The following is a 13,396-nucleotide window of genomic DNA, read 5'->3' as shown; positions in this document are numbered from 1 at the left end:
AACTGCAATTTGCATTTTCTAACCAGAGTTACCAGTAGCGTAGCTTGAAGATGATGGGCCCCAGTTCAAATTCTGTTCCTATAGAATTTACTATACTATACTGTATGGTTTCTAGCCTTCTCAAATATGAAAAGTGACACCATTTTGGGCCCTAATCCTCTTGGTTCCAGTTGCGACTACACCCTCTGAACCCCCTCAAGTTACGCCTCTGAGATTTGCTACCTTTCTCAAATGTCCTTTCGTTAATATTTTAGAAAACTATTTTTTTTATAAAAGTCAACTTTTTAATTAATATTTTTACATATATTTTTAAAAATTTTTAAAACTAGGACAGTGTTTAATTCTTAAAAATGTAAAGATCTACAATCTTGGATCTATTGCCGAATTTTGTTCCTCAACAAGTAGAACATTGTAATCGAGGGGGCTTCGACACGGCCAATGTGAACACTAACAGAGGGTCAAGGTTGCAAAAGAATAGGTCAAAGAACATTCACAGTTTCCTGACCAAGAGGTTTTACTGAAAAAATAACTCCTTTATCTTGTTACAGGGCACTAGATTAATATTATTCAAATGTTCGGGAGCACTTAAGCTTTTAGTGATTATGGAAGTAAAAGATGATTCTTATCTTTGCAGGTTATGTGCAGCAACTTGTGTACCGTAAAGTGGATAGCTCCTATGCAGCTTTCAAAGATAGGCCAGCCAGCACATGGTAAGAGTCATATCTGATGTGGAGTAAATATTGACGTTGTTTTCTTTTTTTTCCTCCTGGAAAACTTATTTGCATATTTTCCCAGAACACCCCAGTGGAGCATCAATGGCTATTATTCTTCACATGCCTACAAGGTGGCCTTAATTGGCAAAGTCTCCATAAGGAGACCTCTTACTTCCTGTAACTAGGATTTCTCACAAATATCTTATTAATGGTGTTTGACCACTTGAAGACTTTGACCACTTGAAGACTTAAAGGCTTTTTATGGCAATCATTACAAACTGTCACCATATTTTTTTTTGACTCTTACAGAAAAATATTCTACTTTTTGAAAAGACCTTAAAAACATTACCAGTTTTTTTAATAAATGAATACTCTACTCTTCTGGTTTTTAGGGTCATTAAAACAAAGTCTCTTCTGATTTAATATTAGATGTACCATTTGCATGTGTATTTGATATCATGGGGTGCTCTCCATTGCTGACCATGACGCATAATCAGAAGTATGAATAAGCACTTAAACTGGGCAATGCCCAGAAAACAAACCAAGTTAGCCTTAAAAACTTCATTAAAAAGAAAGCAAAACTCCATTACTCAAAAATGTAAAAAAGTGCAAATAATGGGAAGTTGGGAGCGGGGGGCGTGGATCTACCATATGTTTATATTCTAGTTCTTAATCATGGCCTTAAAATCCTGCTATACAGCCCCGTCTTTAAAGGAAGGTTGAAATGTATGTTTTTCCTTGTTTTTGAGGATAATTTTGCAAGCTATGTCATTTGGCATTGAATATCTTTTGTTAACGCTCTTTTTCTCTGACCAGGCTCACAGCTTACGTGGCCAAGGTTTTTGCAATGGCTCAACCACTGGTGGAAATTGAGACCAATGTGTTGTGTGGCGCCATTAAGTGGCTGGTACTTGAGAGACAAAAACCAGATGGAATGTTCAAAGAAGACGCCCCGGTTATTCATCAGGAGATGGTGGTATGTATTAGCTGAAGGCTTCCCTCGTGTAATTTTCATTTCTTTTCTTTTGGTGCCTTGTAAACTATTGCAATGAATGTACTTGGTATTATTGATATTTCCTTCCAGGGAGCTATTCAAGGAACATCAGAAGATGTTGCACTTACAGCCTTTGTCCTCATCGCTATGCTTGAAAGTGAGCAGACCTGCACTCCACATGTCAATGTGAGTGTCTTATCTTGATCATCCCTTAGTCTGTAGTCCATTACGTGTCTGTATTGATGTAAAAATGTTCCCACTATCTCCTTCTAGAACCTGAAGATGAGTATAGAGAAGGCGACCAGCTTCTTGTTGGGTCAGTTCGAAGATCTTAACAAACCGTACATCATCGCTATTTCCTCTTATGCTCTCGCTATGGCTGGGGCAATAAAGCATCCAGAAAAGTTGCTTTCAGCTACCACAGGTACTGGACCTCACTCGATACTTCCTTTAATCTATAGTTTCATTAAACCTAAATGAGGAAAGGTTTCTAATAACTTTTTGACATACAAGCCATAATTTTAGCATGAATTCTCTATGGTGGACCTATTTAGGATTTTTTGAGTTACTGTACCATAGCTCATAGTAATACCTTCTAAAGGTGTAACCGTTGGTCAGAAACTGACTTTTTCTTTCCTTTACAAGACAAACTTCAATGGAAAACAAACTCCCATTTCATCACCATTGAGGCCACGTCTTATGCTCTTCTGGCTCTTTTGCGCTTGAAGGCTTACGATCTTACAGGACCAATTGTGCGCTGGATCACCGAGCAGAGATATCATGGAGCAGCTTGGGGTAACACTCAAGTAAGCAACGACCATACTTTGTTGTTGTTGTCATTTATTGTGCGTTGTCCCGTATAAGCAGAGTACACTGACATGATTATACAACGGTTTCATGCATCTGTGTTTTTTGTCTTTTTAGGCTACAATTGTGATGTTTCAAGCTTTGGCCCAATATCAGATAGACATTCCATCTTTAGAGGACATTGAACTAGATGTGTCCCTTAAACTCCCAGGAAGGAGCACTGACACAAAATACCGTATTAACCTGGATAATGCTTTACTGGCACGTTCAGCAGAGGTGAGTATGGAATAGCTCAACTGGACACTATGGAGGTTATTCTTAGGCCCTACATGCAAGATATTTTGATAATTTCTCCCACTGCACCACCTTTGCACCAACTGAGCATGGTGCATTGTGAAGGGGGTGCTCCCAGTGGCAGAGTGGGCAACATGGGGCATTCCTGGGTTGCAGCACACAGCCGCAATCATAGACATGAGGAGAACAGATCCTCCTGAAATATCAGACAGGCACGAGGGGCGTGGGGACATAGAATATTTTTGAAAAATGATATAGCGCTGAGCACTGAGGTCCAAAGGTGAAATGGGCAAGATTTGAGCAAATTGGCCAAAAAAATTATCAGAACTGCTGAGGTGTTTTAAAATGTCACATCATATAAAGAATAATATATATTGCATCCATACATTTTTTACAGACCAAATTGAATAAACAATTTGTTGTGAAAGCCACGGGCAAAGGCCAAGGGACACTAACGGTAAGTCGATATTTGCTTGTAGCACCTTTTCTTTTGACAACACCAAAGAATAAAATTATAAAAGTTACATCTAAAGCCAAGGGGGTTCATACAGGTATGGAGGGTCTCAGGAAAGATTTGAAAACCTAGATTTATTTAGTCTTGAAAAGAGACGTGATCAATTTATGTAATTATATGAATGCTCCATGCAAACAATATGGTGGAAAGTTGTTCCAGGTTAAATCAAATGAAAAGACCAGGGGGCACTGTCTCCGTCTGGAGAAAACAAGGTTTAATCACCGGAGGCGACAAGGCTTTTTTACTATGAGAACTATCAATCTGTGGAATAGCCTGCCTCAGGCGCTGGTCACAGCAGGGACAGCAGAGAACTTCAAGAAGGGTCTAAAGCCTTTTTACAACTAAATAACATTGATGGTTATGTTATATAGAATTGTTTCCCCTAAATCCCTTCCTCATCCAATCCCTTCCCTTCCTTGGTTGAACTTGATGGACATGTGTCTTTTTTCAACCATATAAACTATGTAACTATGTAACATAATACACAAAAAGTTCTTCAGTTTTACAAATTATCAGGCAGGTACTTGGACTATGGTACCTATTTATGGGATCAACTAAGAAGGAAAGTTGGAAACCAAACAAAGAAAAGTAAACTTCAGTATTTAGTAATATAGAAAGGGATTCTATACTATAAAAGTGTAACAACTTTACAGGTTAGGGTTAAGTCGGTACTAGACGTCAGTAGACCTGTTTCATATGTTGGTCAGTATTTTGCATAGTTTTTATTAGACAAAACTAGAACCCTAATGATCAGGGGTTAAAACTGAACAAGTTGAGTTGGTTTGTTCCACTACAAGCTTCCTAATCTTCAGGGGCGTAACCTCATACATTATAGTCGGGGGCCTGGCAGAGACTTTGCCTTGGGGCCCATCAGTTTCAAGTTAGGCCACTGCTAATCTTCCAAACCCTTTGGCTGAGAAGTAGCTTGTCAAATAAAATAAGCTAAACCTAGAAAAAAAAACAGATAAAAAACAAGTCAAAACCTAAATTGGAAATTGGGTTAAAGATGTAGGGATCTTCTTTTTATTGTTTGATCTATCCGTTTAGGTTACATCAGTTTACTACGCTCTCGTGACCGAGAAAGAAAAGGAATGCAAAAACTTTGATCTTTCCATTACAGTAGAGGAAGAAAACAATCGTAAGTTTACACCTCAAAATATATCATTTATATTGACCTAAATTTTTCAATGAAAAAAAAAACTTCTTTAAAAAATAATATCCATTTGTATTTTTCAGCGTTCAGAGACGATTTGACCGCTTCTATTGAAATCTGTGCAAGGTACTGAAAATCTTCCAATAGAAAAGAAATATACAATAACAACACAAAATAATATGAGTGAGAATTTGCATTTAAAGTTAAAAAAAATAACTTTTAATCTCAAAAATTATTTTGTGCTTATAGTAAACGTTAAAAAAATAATAATAAAAAAAAATACAATATAGTTTAAATTTAAGGTGCATGCACACGGCGGTATGCGCTGGAGAGGAGGTGACTCCGCCCCCCTCCATAGGAAACAGCGGAGAAAGATAGAGCAGGCTATTTTTTTCCCCGATGTACGGTGCGGTGCACATGTGTGGCACTGTACCGGTGCTGGGCCGCCATTGCCGTACATGAAGACGTACATGCGGCCGCAGACAGGACTCCAAAATTTTCTCCTGGATGTTGCTCTCATCTGCGATCGGTCTCACATTATGTTATTTTTTTTACAGACATCTGAAAAACACTGATGCCACCATGTCTATCATTGATGTCTCCATGATGACTGGATTCGCCCCCGATGTTGAGAGTCTTAATAAGGTGGAGTTCATTAAAGGGGAAAAAAAACTTTTGTATATCATGTGTTTTTTTCTTAAAATTATACTTAATAATTCTTTATGAAGCTTAGCTGAAATTTGTGTTCTTCTTACTCACAGCTGATGAAGGGAGTGGACAAATATATCACCAAGTATGAGATCAACAAGGAAGCAACCGATAAGGGATCCCTCATCATCTACTTGGATAAGGTAGGACCTATCAACTACTCGAAGGACACTTTCTTCTCAATGCAGAGATCCTTTGTTAACATTTTCACTTTTCTGCATGGCCAAACTGTGGTTTGTGTTTGGCTTGTTTGTTTTATTGAATTGTTTTTATGAGAAATTTGCGTCTTTAACCAAATAATGTTTTGTAAAAATGTTACGGAATATGATGGCACATTATAAATAAAAATATTAAATTATATTTAAGTTATAGGGGTTATGAATGGGGATGAGTAGACCCTGAAATTTTGGTCCCGGTACTGAACCCGAACAATAATCGCATATGGTTTTTACCCTTTAAATGCCACCAGCAAACTCTACTTGGTCACGCACAGGACATTATTTATTTCTATTGTGAAAACATTAAACTACTATAAAGTAGCAAAAAACGCCACCTCACCCAATCACGGGACTTCAAAATGGAATCACAACTCCGGTTTCCTTCCGGTGCACAAAAATGATCCACAGCCTTCTGGATAAACAGTACAAAAAAAGTGCAAGCCAGGACTGCACAAAGGAAATCCATGTTGAGTCTTACGCCAAACAAAGTATCCTTTATTCTGTAAGATGCACAGGTTCATATGAAGAGATGATAAGGTTAACGCGTTTCAACGGGAACTGCAGACCACGCGGCATGGCCAACAGGCGCCATAGCGCAAACTAACTTCTGCGGCGTCGGTCTACAGTTCCCAGTGGAGATCTGCTGTCTCCGGTAGCGGGGACCTATGTAAGGGTCCGCAGCCCTCCTCCACCTGAACCGACCCCCTTCCCCGGAGACCGCTCACCTCTTGCCGGGTCGGTCTCTGCTCCGTTTTCCTGCCACGCCCCCGGATCTCCGCCACTCCCCCGTACCCTGCGCCTTATATATGGAATTATTCCATATATAAGGCGCTGACTACTAATGCGCCTTATAGTCCGGTGCGCCTAATAGCCCGGAAAATACGGTACTCTTGAAATAACCAGTTTAAACCAAATACACCCAGAATATATGAACATTTTATGTTTCAGTTCTTCAATAATCTGACAACTTGTCTTCTCTTACTCTGAACAGATCTCACACAAACGAGAGGAATGCATCAAATTCAATGTTAAACAGATCTTTAAAGTTGGTCTCATCCAACCGGCATCTGTCACTGTGTATGACTATTACGCTCAAGGTGAGAAAAACAGATATTTCCAAATGATCTGAACATTACATATTACATATAACTATACTCTTATTTTACATGTGATGTGTTTTCAGAAAACCGCTGCACTAAATTCTACCACGTGGACCAGGACAGCAAGTTATTGGGCACCATATGTCAAAATGATGTGTGCCGGTGTGCCGAGGGTAAGTCCTTAGACTACACATGGGTTATGTAATGAACAATAGAAGCAAAGAGTCAAACTACAGTAAATAAGTTATCTCTTTTACACCACCAAACACTATAGCTATTTGGGGTTGATGTAAGGCATGCCAAATGTTGTGTTTTGGTCTTTGATTGAAGAGTTTTGCTCTCAAGATGTTGACCCCACTATGCTACGAATACATTTTCGATGCTCTTCAAGACAAGTAATTGGCTTAAATTACTTATATTGACATGTAAATTTTGGAGAAAGAAAACGAGGTTAGCAAAAGCACCTTGCTTTCACTTCCTGTTCCCGAGAAAGTCTCTCTGATCTATGGCTGGAAGTTCCTGTGGGGCCAGAGGTGTCAGTAGACAGTTTAACACTATGGTAAATCAGTGACTACTCCATTCATAATATTGAGAACAGTCAGATCAACATTCTCCCATATGTGACCAACGGGTGTACTGATTGGCCATTGAGATCTCCCAACGACAATGTATGAGATCAATATTCTCCCTCATGTGACCAACGGGCGTACTGATTGGCCATAGAGATCTCCCAACGACAATGTATGTAGAAGCTAATCAAATGTTGAGTGTTTCCCTCCTTAACCTCCAGTAGTCACTTGTACAACTTGGGATGTGCTTTTATTAAAATACAAGGCTCCATGAGGCACTTGGCCGAGGTAGCCTGAGTGCATCAGGGTCATTTGCATAACTTTTATAGGAACATGGTTCCTTCTTACAAAGACTCATCTACCATCACTCAACTGGCCATAGAGATCACCCAACGACACCTCTCTGTATACCGTAGAACAGTGATTTTCAACCTGTGTGCCGCGGCACACTAGTGTGCCGCAACACATGGTTGAGTGTGCCGCGGGGAAAGTTCCCCGAACTATGGTGCACCTGTGTAGCGCTGCCGCCGCGCCCCCGTGTTTCGGCCCCCATACTTACCTACAAGCCCCGCGTCGGCGATCCGCCCATCTTCTATAGCTCCTGCACTGCGCGGCCCATGTCACGTGACAGAAGGTGGGCGGATCGCCATTAGGAGTGAAGGTATGCGGAAGAAGACATCAAGGGTAAGTATATAAGGTTATTATTTGTATAGGGAAGGCAGCTAGGGTCTTTTTTTTATTAGTAAAGGGAGGCTGAGGCTTTTTATTAGTAAAGGGGGGCCTCTAGGGCCTTTTAATTAGTAAAGGGGGGCCTCTAGGGCCTTTTAATTAGTAAAGGGGGGCCTCTAGGGCCTTTTAATTAGTAAAGGGAGGCCTCTAGGGCCTTTTAATTAGTAAAGGGAGGCCTCTAGGGCTTTTTAATTAGTAAAGGGAGGCCTCTAGGGCCTTTTAATTAGTAAAGGGAGGCCTCTAGGCCCTTTTAATTAGTAAATGGGAGCCTCTAGGGCCTTTTAATTAGTAAAGGGGGACATCTAGGGCCTTTTAATTAGTAAAGGGGGGCCTCTAGGGCCTTTTAATTAGTAAAGGGAGGCCTCTAGGGCCTTTTAATTAGCAAAGGGGGGCCGCTAGGGGCTCTTTATTAGTAAAGGGAGGCCGCTAAAGGTTTTTATTAATAAAGGGAGGCCGCTAGGGGTTCTTTATTAGTAAAAGGAGGCCGCTAGGGGGTTTTTATTAGTAAAGGGAGGCCTTTTATGACTGTTTTAGTGTCATTTTGTGCTATTTTGGTTGGTGGTGTGCCCCAGGATTTTCTAAGTATAAAAAGTGTGCCGCGGCTCAAAAAAGGTTGAAAATGACTGCCGTAGAAGCTTATCAAATCTAGAGTGTTTCCATTCTAAACCTCTAATATATTGATTTTCTAATGGATTTTGTCTTTTAGAGAATTGTTTCATGAAGCAACAACTGGAAGGCGCAATTGATGCAGAATGGAGATATGAAAGAGCGTGTGCACCTGGAGTGGACTATGGTGAGGGGCACATACTTTTAGCTTATCATAAACTGATTAAATTAGCGCAACTTAAACATATTTGCAATCATATGCCTGGCTTTTATACCAAAAAAAAAAGATCTCCCAAAATTCACAAGAATTTGGTTGACAGTAACTAGTGTGAAGTAAGACACACATTTTTTAAAGAGGTGCCATATTCATTAGACAGAATGGACCACTTTGGTAAATTTGGAAATTATTTTAGACTTTGTGTCCTAAGTTTATGTTACAGGATCGGTAAATCTCTCTTCTGTTTGTCTCTGACATTTGTTATCCCCAATGAGGTCCAGACTACGTTGAATAAATGTTTGGTTGCCATTTGGTCCATCCAATGTCATATTAATCCCATGTAATTTTTTTTTATTAGTGTACAAGACGCGACTGGTAAAAATTGATAAGTCTCAAAACTACGACAACTATGTGATGGAGATAATCCTTGTCATCAAGGAAGGTAACTATCAGAGAATACATGACATAAACAGCATACACTTACCAAAAATACCCACACCCATAGTCACACTATGTTATACTTTGTTCAGTGTATGGGAAGCTGGGAAAAAATTGAAAATGCCCACACTATGCTCGTCTGAATATGAAAATGCCCACACTATGCTCCTCTGAATATGAAAATGTCCACACTATGCTCCTCTGAATATGAAAATGCCCACACTATGCTCTTCTGAATATGAAAATGCCCACACTATGCTCCTCTGAATATGAAAATGCCCACACTATGCTCTTCTGAATATGAAAATGCCCACACTATGCTCCTCGTAATATGAAAATGCCCACACTATGCTCCTATAAATATGAACATTTCTACACTATGGTCCCCTGTTTAAGAAAAAGCCCATATTAACCCCCCAAATATTAAAATTGACAACATTATGTCTCCATGATTAACAAATTGTCTACATTATGAACCCTGATTAAGAAAATGTCCATTCTGTGAACCCTGGAAGAATATATTGCTCACACTATGAATTGCTGAATAAGAAATTATAATGACTAAACAACCCTGAATGAGAAACTGATCACACTTGGCCCACATTAGTAAGAAAATGTCCACACTCCACTATTCATCTGACACTATATATATATATATATGCACCCCATTGTGTTGACACTTTATTTTTTACCTCTTGCCACATTATTAGGTACCGATGAAAATGTTCTAAACAAACAGAAGAATTTCGTCAGTCACATCAAGTGCCGCAAATCACTAAATCTGATAGAAGGGCGCGACTACCTGATCTGGGGCATTAAGAATGACCTTTGGGACCAGCCATCTGGGTGAGTCATATGATCAAGTAATTCCAATTATCATGACAGTTATGAGATTATATTAATGGATCCATTGATATTCTTGTACAATGCTCCATCGGAGGCACATTTTATAGAGACATATAGGTGATCAATGTATGGGACTTAAACCCATTAAAAAATAACAATTACAATATTCAGGAGTATAGGGTTACCGTCTGTGCTTACCAAGGGTGGTACTCAGTGGAGATAATACTCAACAGATGACAATTCAGCCTCAATAATAGTGAAAACTTCTTGAGGTTGGGGGCATACATGAGGGCAGCTGTGAACTGTCCATTGATAGGGATGAGCAAACCCGGTAAGGTTAAGATTCCAACCCAAATGCTCACCGCCATTGGTAACACTGATGATCGGTGTTGTCACTGATTGCGGTGTTCCCCTATTAATGCCACTGACAAAATTGCATATGGCCACTCAAGGACATCATGCTTTGTTGGTGGCATTCAAAGAGTTGACACCTGGCAGGGGGACGTTAAACTTACGATGAACCGAAACCTCTTGCTGAAATCTGGGTTTGGGGATCCTAACTTGTAATTATTGGTACAGACTCAAACATTGTGGATTTTGGCTCACTCATCCCTATCCATCAGCTCATCATGGCATGGGGGGTAGGGTGTCACCATATCTCATGCACATCATATAATGACACCTATAACTTTTCATGCTTACAAAGTGTAAAGGCTCTTTCTTTTGTTTTGGCTGAATGTTTGATTTGCCGATCTCTTATCATTCAATATTTGTTGGGCAGAAAACTGTAGATCTACCCATTTAGTTTTTTATTTCCCCTTTATTTAACCAAGGGATCAATATTTTCTTAGTAACTAGGACATTTATGCAGTCACTTTATGGCTGGCACTCTACTGCTGAGTCAACTCAATACATCATGCTTGATGCTAAGATGGCTGTCATGCGTCCAAAGAAGGTTAAAGGAAATCAACCACTCAAAAAAACAAAAAAAAAATAGAAATACTCACCTCCACTCCTCTTCATTATGATCCTGATGCTGTCTGTTGCTAGTCTTGTCACGCCAGGATCACCTAGAAAAGAAAATTATAATTAGCAGAACGGAACATGGGGGCAAGATGTCCGGTGCTCCGGGCTGCTAATTATGCACGCCCTCACCAACCCCTCTCCTGGGAGAGGGAGATGATATCATGTGAGATTCATGAATACATGCCTCTCATGTGATGTCACCTCCCTCTCCCATGCTCAGAGCATGGTACAGGGAGGTAGCAAGGATGTTCATAAGATCAAGATGGAGATGAGTGGAGGTGAGTATTTCTATTTTTTTTTGTATTTTTTTGAGTGGTTGATTTCCTTTTAACTTTTTTTTTATTCTGTCTAATTTATATTCACAATAAGGCTAAGTTTACAGTTGTCTCAAAAGCTCAGAGTGAAGATAACATTTCATGTGATAAAAAATCCTTTGTGGAGTTTTTCCATGAGTGACAAAATGTTGGACTCCAGTACTGGCACCCGAGGGGTTCTGTTTGTCTTCATTGTTTTAAAGGGTGTCTAGCACCTCCCTAGCGATAAACAACTATCCACAACCATATTACGGATGCTCGTATGCCCTTGCCTACTACTCCGAGCCTCCGGGTGAGACACATGCACAGTGAACATGCGCCAGAACACAAACACAGACAAGTGGGCAGTGCCAAAAAGTCAGAAGTGGGAAATGGTTTGAAAACATGGTGATGAGTCATCAAGATCAACCTCCTCTGGGCTAAGATAAACTTTCCTCAAATGCCATGATTAATATAACTTCCATTTTTTTTCCAGCTACTCCTATATTATTGGGAAAGACACATGGATTGAATGGTGGCCAAACGAAAGAGAATGTCAGAATGAGGAAAACAACAAGCAGTGCGATGACTTCGCTGACTTCACTGCGAATCTGGAGATAAATGGATGTTTTTCATAGAAACGGGAACACTAACGATTTTCTGCCTTCTACGTTCACATTTACTATACCTATAGTGTTCAATTCTACGTTGTTTTTTTAAATGGCAATAAAGCTTATGTTTACTAGTTCTTGTGTTCTTATTATTGGAAATTCTACAATTTTGGCACGCAAATCTTATAAGGGGCAGAAGGCAAAAGGTTTGGCTTTGAGGTTCTTCAAGCTCAACTAAATGGAACATGTATAATACACACACAAGATCTACAGGACAACTATGTTGAGAATACAAGAACACAGTGATGGAATGGTATAAAGAAGATAGTAGGATGATCGAGCTACCATAACACGTGTCATTTGTACAGGACCCAATCAGGGCTGGACTGACCCATCAGAGTGGACCTATATTTTGACAAATTATTATGGCCTTCAAAGATCCAATAAAAAACTAATAAATTTGGAAGCAAATTGAGCAAGCACTCAACACTATGGTCTATCTCTGAGCCACAAATGGATACCATATATACTCGAGTATAAGCCTAGTTTTTCAGCACAAAAAAATGTGCTGAAAACCCAAACTTGGCTTATACTTGAGTAAAAAAAATGTATATATCAAAACTCACCTTAATGGCTTCCCCCGCTGCTGGCTATATACTGGGGCAGGGGGCAGGCTATATACTGGGGCAGGGGGTTGGCTTTATACCGGGGGGCAGGGTCCAGCAGGCTATATACTGGGGGCAGGGTCCCACCCTTGGCTTATACTCGAGTCAACAGGTTTTCCCAGGTTTTTATGGTAAAGTTAGGGGCCTCGGCTTATATTTGGGTCGGCTTATACTCGAGTATATACGGTAATTAGATTTTTATTGATGATACATGGGAATTTATGAATGGAGAGTGGGCCTTTAAAATCACCACCTCCTGTAGGCTCATCAAAGGGAGTTTTTTGTTGGGCAATCCCAGGGTTGTTTATTTTGCACCTTTTGTGACAGATTTACCATGTCAGCGCCACAAAAAGCACATTTTTCCGACAAAGATTTTTTTTGTTTTTCAAGTTGGACGGAGCTTTTATTTCTAACACTTTTTCCTTCAGTTCTAGTTTCCTGACGAATAATTTGGTGCAATTTTTGTCACAAACTTAGACCAACAAAAGTCTCCCAACTTCGAAACCCCTTCATGAATATGGATTGTCATTTCTGATAACCATTATTTCTTTTTGAGATGGGCCAAATAAATCAAGGCCGTGCACCACAATGTAAAATCACAGTGAGAAAACACCTCAAAGCTGGCACCAGATAGTAAACCTTGCACCAAAAATTACTAAATTCCACCATCATTCACCAGTCTTGACCCCAACATTTATGTATTTTGTGATACCATTCATGAATCTCCTCTCAGGGTGCACATTGGTGGAAATAGGTATTTAATCCCGGTTGATTTTGCAAGTTTTCACACCTACAAAAGTGGAGAGGTCCTTAATTTGTATTGTAGGTTACTTCAACTTCAACTATTAGGGACAGAAAATAAAAAAAATCCAAAATCTAAGAAAAAAAAAATCCA

General features: G+C 39.7%; 1 protein-coding gene across 1 annotated transcript in view; it reads left to right on the top strand.

Moving 5' to 3' along the window:
• Window positions 1-11,970, top strand: part of LOC140128247 (A.superbus venom factor 1-like) — a 33,737-nt gene extending 21,767 nt beyond the window's left edge. The window contains exons 25-41 of the mRNA XM_072149807.1: window positions 635-710; window positions 1,530-1,689; window positions 1,798-1,893; window positions 1,981-2,131; window positions 2,353-2,513; window positions 2,632-2,790; window positions 3,206-3,265; window positions 4,370-4,460; window positions 4,559-4,601; window positions 5,033-5,120; window positions 5,237-5,326; window positions 6,393-6,498; window positions 6,585-6,674; window positions 8,506-8,592; window positions 8,981-9,064; window positions 9,771-9,906; window positions 11,722-11,970. Coding sequence (XP_072005908.1) covers window positions 635-710; window positions 1,530-1,689; window positions 1,798-1,893; window positions 1,981-2,131; window positions 2,353-2,513; window positions 2,632-2,790; window positions 3,206-3,265; window positions 4,370-4,460; window positions 4,559-4,601; window positions 5,033-5,120; window positions 5,237-5,326; window positions 6,393-6,498; window positions 6,585-6,674; window positions 8,506-8,592; window positions 8,981-9,064; window positions 9,771-9,906; window positions 11,722-11,863 — 1,820 coding nt within the window. The 3' untranslated portion in view covers window positions 11,864-11,970. The remainder of the gene's footprint in view (window positions 1-634; window positions 711-1,529; window positions 1,690-1,797; window positions 1,894-1,980; window positions 2,132-2,352; window positions 2,514-2,631; window positions 2,791-3,205; window positions 3,266-4,369; window positions 4,461-4,558; window positions 4,602-5,032; window positions 5,121-5,236; window positions 5,327-6,392; window positions 6,499-6,584; window positions 6,675-8,505; window positions 8,593-8,980; window positions 9,065-9,770; window positions 9,907-11,721) is intronic.
• The last annotated feature ends 1,426 nt before the right edge of the window (window positions 11,971-13,396 follow it).

Source organism: Engystomops pustulosus, chromosome 4 (assembly GCF_040894005.1).
Source record: "Engystomops pustulosus chromosome 4, aEngPut4.maternal, whole genome shotgun sequence".
In the NCBI taxonomy this organism is placed as follows: Eukaryota; Metazoa; Chordata; class Amphibia; order Anura; family Leptodactylidae; genus Engystomops; species Engystomops pustulosus.
Note: the sequence above shows the minus strand (reverse complement) of the source record. Positions and strands in the feature narration are given on the sequence as shown.